General features: G+C 44.1%; 1 protein-coding gene across 4 annotated transcripts in view; it reads left to right on the top strand.

The window, feature by feature from the left end:
• The first annotated feature begins 1,102 nt into the window (after nucleotides 1-1,102).
• Nucleotides 1,103-7,264, top strand: part of LOC129854530 (uncharacterized) — a 35,301-nt gene continuing 29,139 nt past the window's right edge. For 2 of the 4 annotated variants that reach the window (XR_008759328.1, XM_055921701.1), the window contains exons 1-2: nucleotides 1,105-1,370; nucleotides 5,939-6,691. Coding sequence is in view for 3 of the 4 variants with exons in the window: in XM_055921701.1 (XP_055777676.1) it covers nucleotides 5,960-6,691 (732 nt within the window). In the remaining variant the exon portion in view is untranslated. The other 2 variants (XM_055921702.1, XM_055921703.1) reach the window with 2 other exon arrangements.

Raw genomic sequence — 7,264 nt, 5'->3', positions numbered from 1 at the left:
ACCTACATCTGTGGACCATTCTGGAGTCAGCTCTAAGTGACCCCCCCCCCCCATCTGTGGACCGTTCTGGAGTCAGCTCTAAGTGACCCCCCCCTACATCTGTGGACCGTTCTGGAGTCAGGTCTAAGTGACCCCCCCCCCCCCCCCCCCCAATCTGTGGACCGTTCTGGAGTCAGCTCTAAGTGACCCCCCCCCCCCCCCTACATCTGTGGACCGTTCTGGAGTCAGCTCTAAGTGACCCCCCCCCCCCCATCTGTGGACCGTTCTGGAGTCAGCTCTAAGTGACCCCCCCCCCACCTACATCTGTGGACCGTTCTGGAGTCAGCTCTAAGTGACCCCCCCCCCCCCCATCTGTGGACCGTTCTGGAGTCAGCTCTAAGTGACCCCCCCCCCCCCTACATCTGTGGACCGTTCTGGAGTCAGCTCTAAGTGACCCCCCCCCCCCCCCCATCTGTGGACCGTTCTGGAGTCAGCTCTAAATGACCCCCCCCCCCCCCTACATCTGTGGACCGTTCTGGAGTCAGCTCTAAGTGACCCCCCCCCCCCATCTGTGGACCGTTCTGGAGTCAGCTCTAAGTGACCCCCCCCCACCTACATCTGTGGACCGTTCTGGAGTCAGCTCTAAGTGACCCCCCCCCCCCCCCCCCCCCCNTCTGTGGACCGTTCTGGAGTCAGCTCTAAGTGACCCCCCCCTCCCATCTGTGGACCGTTCTGGAGTCAGCTCTAAGTGAAACCCCCCCCCCATCTGTGGACCGTTCTGGAGTCAGCTCTAAGTGAAACCCCCCTCCCATCTGTGGACCGTTCTGGAGTCAGCTCTAAGTGAAACCCCCCTCCCATCTGTGGACCGTTCTGGAGTCAGCTCTAAGTGAAACCCCCCCCCCCCCCATCTGTGGACCGTTCTGGAGTCAGCTCTAAGTGAAACCCCCCTCCCATCTGTGGACCGTTCTGGAGTCAGCTCTAAGTGAAACCCCCCTCACATCTGTGGACCGTTCTGGAGTCAGCTCTAAGTTAATTCTGTTATTTTTTTACTACCACGAAACTGTTCCGCGTGACCACGTGCTTTGATCATTTCCATTTGATGTAAATATGTAAGCTGTTCTCGCCTATCGCCTTACGTCGGACCTCTATCGCAATGTCGATTTGTCAGATATTGTACCGAAAAGCACAAATCGGAGAGCCCAGTTTGTTTATACCCGCCCTCTCAGACACGTTGCCGTAGGAGAGGCTGCACGGGGTGTACGCCACTACATCACGACATTCACCGCATCCCTACAACGACCTGGGGGGGAGAGAACCCAGCCGTGAGCGGAGTGTCCTGAAGTCACCGCTCATAGGAGACGAAGGGGAAGCCACTATAGTCACTTCTTCTGGTAAGTAAGTACGCTATGAGATCGTTTCTGTCACGGGAGATGCATGAGCGCACTGGCGCTGACATAAGCGACGAGGCTGGGACTGATCTCTAAGAAAACACACGTGTTGTACAGCCCACTACAAGAGTTTGTGTGATAACGTGATAGTCTTACGTTTTATCCGTTTGCTTCGGACTATAACAAGCTTTCATTGTCCAGTTGTTTCTCACCTATCTTCTAGGAGAGGTTCTGGAACGAAGGTACGAGGGGAGAACATTATTTAGGCATATGATGACGCGTTCAGGGGTTGTGGTCAGAAGGAATTGATACATAGTATCGGGTCGGGTGGCTACAATTGTTTCATTCATGCTGGTTACATTGTAGCAATGAGCTTTTTGTAAGCAATGTTTCCAGATTATTTTATCTTGGCAAGTTAGATCAAACCGCGGTTGTCTTTGTCTATCAATGTGTAACAGACTATTACCGTGTATTAAGTCTAAATCATTTTAACAGTTTAACTAAATACAAATTCCACATAGAATTGGAATATAATTAGATGTTTAAGTTGTGTGTCTTTTTGTCGGTGTCCGGTGCTTATTAATGTACATGTGAATTGGCAAGTTAAAAAACAATCTCCTGTGTGTCGGCCGTGTTCGGCTTTTCGGTATTACGTAATGTTAGACAGTGACCCTTTTCGGATAGAGTTCGTAGATACACTTTGTACAGACAGGCCACGCTGTATGTAAAGAATATATTCTATAGTTTCAACGTATTGAGTTGATATCGATGGATCTGTCCCTAGCAGTAGCCGAGGCATTGTTTTATCTTGATATTCAAGCATAACTCCCATTGTTTATCCAATTGTAACATTGCAGCGTAGGGATCAAGTCGATACGTATCTGTGTTACACCAGTGAAGGCATTTCACCTTAGCCATGTGTACAATCATTTTAAATTAAAAGGATTCTCAACTTCCGTTGAGGCCTCAACTCATTATACACTAGCATTTACAAACATAATTACGCCTTCATAACAATTTTATAACACGTGCTTTTATAGAGATGAATTTGTTCAAAATGCTCCAGCCAGTATACTATTCTGTATATATTCCCATTGGCTTTGCCTGAAAACCATTCTAACCTGGATAACCACCTGTGGTGTAATATATAATATATGTATCTGTCTGTTAGAGTTGGTCCCTCCAAGGACATGGATTCTGAATGTATCTGGCTCTGAAATGTGGGTTTTAGGAGAAATGTAGGAACAAATGTAGAAGGACATGCATGTGCTTTTGTTATCGCAGAGCGAGAGAGAGAGAGACAGAGAGAGAGAGAGAGAGAGAGAGAGAACAGTAAACATCTTACATAATAACCTGTTAGAATGATATAATAAAGTGCCCTGTGTAATGATTTGGAAAGCTTGTGTCCCATAAAGTCATATAACTAGCCTATTTTGTGTACTGGCTACCTAACCTTTGCTTTAAGTGAATGGCATAACGCATGTTAAAGACGTGGAAGCTGGTGGTTTCCTATATGAATCACAGGACCGCTTTCGCAGAGCCAGACGAAACCTAGTCTTGGACTAAAATGCACTTTCAATTCAGATTCATCATTTGACAATTAGAGATTCATGTTTTCCCTGAAAATCTACCAAGTTTCTATACTGGGAATAATTTATATTTATCCCGAGAGTCCCGGGAAATACGGCAACAACAAAATAAAATCGGAAGTGCTTATTTAAAGGGTTTAAAACCAAGATATGGTCACTATGCAAGGGGTTTCTCCCAAAATAAGATTGTTGCTGCGCCACATTGCCAGTTTGACTGCGCCACTTTGTAAAGATTTCACAGCAAGTGAAACTGATATTTAGTGTTAGAGTAACTTTCATTGCCAATGATATCGTTGTGACTTGCGAAACAGTCCGTTCATAAATTTCCCGAGTGTTTAAACAAGTTCCTCAATAGATTCAACGCATTTCAGCAGTAGGCCTTAAGGCTGTCACAGAGCGCACTCCGGGATGCTACCGCTGTCGATTCATACACACATTGTAATGTCAACCAAACACAAGTCAAATGACCAAAGTTCCTAAAACTAGCTAGATCACCTCCAACGAGTTACAGAATATCTCATATGTGGCTAAATCGAGTTGATGATTATACAGAGGCCTACAGATCAGCTCACGAATAACGGGAGGTGAAGAGAGGGCGTTTTTTATTAAAAAAATAATAATATCAACGTATCTTTAACAGGGACCAACTATGTAACAAAAAATAAATAAATCTATATCTACGAGACAGCTCCTCTCATACTGTTTGTTGATCACATATTCTATACCCGAAGCTGTCATATGGACACCAAGCAAATACGTACAGCGCAGAGACTTGGGTTAAATGTTATAGGGCTATTTTGACGTGCTTTGATAACGTAACCTGTAGATAACAGAATACAGTTAGGAATTTTCATGCGAGACAGGAGTCTATCACGGCTGTCAAAAGAAGTAGACCAAAGCGGAGCGTGGTTAACGTACATATTCCTTTTATTTAGAAATGACACCGACAAAACAATAAACAATACCAAAACGTCCGTGAAGCTAAAGGGCTATGTGCCACAAACAAAGTTAACTTCCCACACTGAAAGGAGGGAAAAGGGATACCTAAGTATGGTTCCCAATCCGAGACAACGATAGACAGCTGTCCCTGATTGAGAACCATACCCGGGCCAAAACATAGAAATACAAAATCATAGAAAAACAAAAACATAGAATGCCCACCCCAAATCACACCCTGACCAAACCAAAATAGAGACATAAAAAGGCTCTCTAAGGTCAGGGCGTGACAGGAGTCAGGATTTTGGTTGGTTTCAGTGGGTTGGGAAGATAGGAAAATAGCCTCGGCTCTATATACAAGGCTACCGCGAGTCAATAGATCAATCATACTCCTGGTTTAGGCTACATTATTGCATGCTGAATGTTTCTGATCAGTGATGGACGAGCAAACGAATACGTGAGCTACCACTTCCACTGTGTCCAGCCAGAGATCAATTAAACAAATATACAGATTCAATTAAACAAAATCACATCGATTGATTATCAGACACGTCACAAGCTTTTTGATCGGGAGTAGTAGCAGGTTGAAGAACAACATCCCCTGGTATAACATGCTAGTACAACGTGCTGATCAGCTAATAAAGGAACATACTAGACTAAACGTGATCATTAGCACTCACCTCAATTTAGATAGAATGTCACCTGCCTAATTGTTACCGAATTCCAAAAGGAGATACAATGAAAACCAAAATCAGACATTGATTGATTTATCTAGACAGCCCCCGCCACACCTGCCTCAAAGCAGTGTTCATGACACAAATGGTTCACACCCCTCTTGTTGGCGGAGACAATTTAGCAGGTTTAAATCTTATTTCTTACAATTCTACACATTTTGTCATATGGGATGCAAGGAAAATGTTGCCTTTTTAAAGCACATTTTCTTTCAATTCTATACATGTAGCCAAATGTAATGTGTATTGATGTGATATATGAGTGACGTAAAAAATACAACACTATTTAAGGGTTAAAAAAAGGAAGTAAAAAGACTGACATGGGCTGATTGATCTGGACATTCCCGACTAGTTATAAATATCTCTCTAATGTGTACAATGACTAACATGACAAGAGGAACTGATGATGTAACACCCAGTTTAGAAATGTCACCTTGTACATTCTACTATTATACCGTTCAACAGTAAGTTTAAAGTTAGACTGAGTTCCTTTAAAAAATATATATATATTTAGGAAACTCGCATCCCGCCTAGTTTATTTTTAACCCTTAAATTAAACGAATTACAAAGTGTTTCTCTCTTGCCCATGAACTAGGTTTTCTACATTATACATTGTGTTGCAGGTGTGTGATAATGTACTGTATATTGTGTTGCAGGTGTGTGATAATGTACTGTATATTGTGTTGCAGGTGTGTGATAATGTACTGTATATTGTGTTGCAGGTGCTTGATAATGTACTGTATATTGTGTTGCAGGTGCTTGATAATGTACTGTATATTGTGTTGCAGGTACATGATAATGTACTGTATATTGTGTTGCAGGTACATGATAATGTACTGTATATTGTGTTGCAGGTACATGATAATGTACTGTATATTGTGTTGCAGGTACATGATAATGTACTGTATATTGTGTTGCAGGTGCATGATAATGTACTGTATATTGTGTTGCAGGTACATGATAATGTACTGTATATTGTGTTGCAGGTACATGATAATGTACTGTATATTGTGTTGCAGGTGCTTGATAATGTACTGTATATTGTGTTGCAGGTACATGATAATGTACTGTATATTGTGTTGCAGGTGCTTGATAATGTACTGTATATTGTGTTGCATGTGTGTGATAATGTACTGTATATTGTGTTGCAGGTACATGATACTGTACTGTATATTGTGTTGCAGTACATGATAATGTACTGTACATTGTGTTGCAGGTGTGTGATAATGTACTGTACATTGTGTTGCAGGTGTGTGATAATGTACTGTACATTGTGTTGCAGGTGTGTGATAATGTACTGTACATTGTGTTGCAGGTGTGTGATGCTCTCTAGTGGATGAGAGCCCGTAGCCCCGCTATACGTTGGAGGATGTCTGCGTCTGACTCCGATGACTCAATAGACTACCTGGCCAGCGACAGTGAGGATAATGACAACGACAGTGGCGTGGGACTGAGCCCCGACGGACACACAGTCGACAGTGCCAGGACGGCACCTTCGTCCTCCTTACCCCCACCCTCATCATCATCATCATCATCATTAAGGGACTCTCCCAGTAACACCGACTGTGGTTCTTCGAAGGACGGGATCTCTAGGCTAAACAGGAATTCCAACCATGAGGACCCCCATAGGCTGAGCAGTGACACGGGAGATTTCGGGGACTCTGGCCTCAGTAGGGATGGGTACAGTGATAATTCCAACGATGTTGACCCTCGACTGAGCAGCAGGGACAGAGATTCTAGTTGTGGCGGTACCCCTCCAGCCACCTACGAGGGGGGCCGCTGCCCCAGTGAGACCCAGGGATATAGCTGGCCCACTGAGGCCAGTGAGACGCAGGAATATAGTCCTACTGTGCATGGCCAGCAGCAGCAGAGACTGTCATGGAGCCCGACGTCCTCGTCTCAAGCCTGGGATAGAAACAGTGGACAGAGTGGCACTGAGAAACCTGGGCAGGGCAGGAAGAGGGCACACGGCCATGGATGGCACCCAGGAGACCAGTATGAAGGCTGTAGGAACAGAGACACAACGAATCCTGGGGAGCCTGAGAAGGATCAGCTGTTTGCCCAGAAGGTGAAGGGTCACCACATACAGTAGATCCTATGAATTCTAGATGTCATTCTAGAGGGTCGCCCTGCTTATAAGACCCGTTATAAGACATGGGTCACACAGCCCAAATGCCACCCGATTCCCTGGACAGTGCACTACACCCTATCGGTCCTGGTCAAAAGTAGTGTACCATGAAGGGTGCAGTGCACTAGTACACTACTATGGGCGCTCAAAACAAAACAAAGAGCACTATGACTGGAACAGGGTGATAATGTGTAGCTTTAAGTAGAGAATACTAGTTGCTAATGCTAACCCCCAGTATTCATGTTATATAGCTAGAGAATACTAGTTGCTAATGCTAACCCCCAGTATTCATGTTATATAGCTAGAGAATACTAGTTGCTAATGCTAACCCCCCATTATTCATGTTATATAGCTAGAGAATACTAGTAGCTAATGCTAACCCCCAGTATTCATGTTATATAGCTAGAGAATACTAGTTGCTAATGCTAACCCCCAGTATTCATGTTATATAGCTAGAGAATACTAGTTGCTAATGCTAACCCCCAGTATTCATGTTATATAGCTAGAGAATAC

The sequence above is a fragment of the Salvelinus fontinalis genome, chromosome 4, assembly GCF_029448725.1.
Source record: "Salvelinus fontinalis isolate EN_2023a chromosome 4, ASM2944872v1, whole genome shotgun sequence".
Taxonomy (NCBI): Eukaryota; Metazoa; Chordata; class Actinopteri; order Salmoniformes; family Salmonidae; genus Salvelinus; species Salvelinus fontinalis.
Note: the sequence above shows the minus strand (reverse complement) of the source record. Positions and strands in the feature narration are given on the sequence as shown.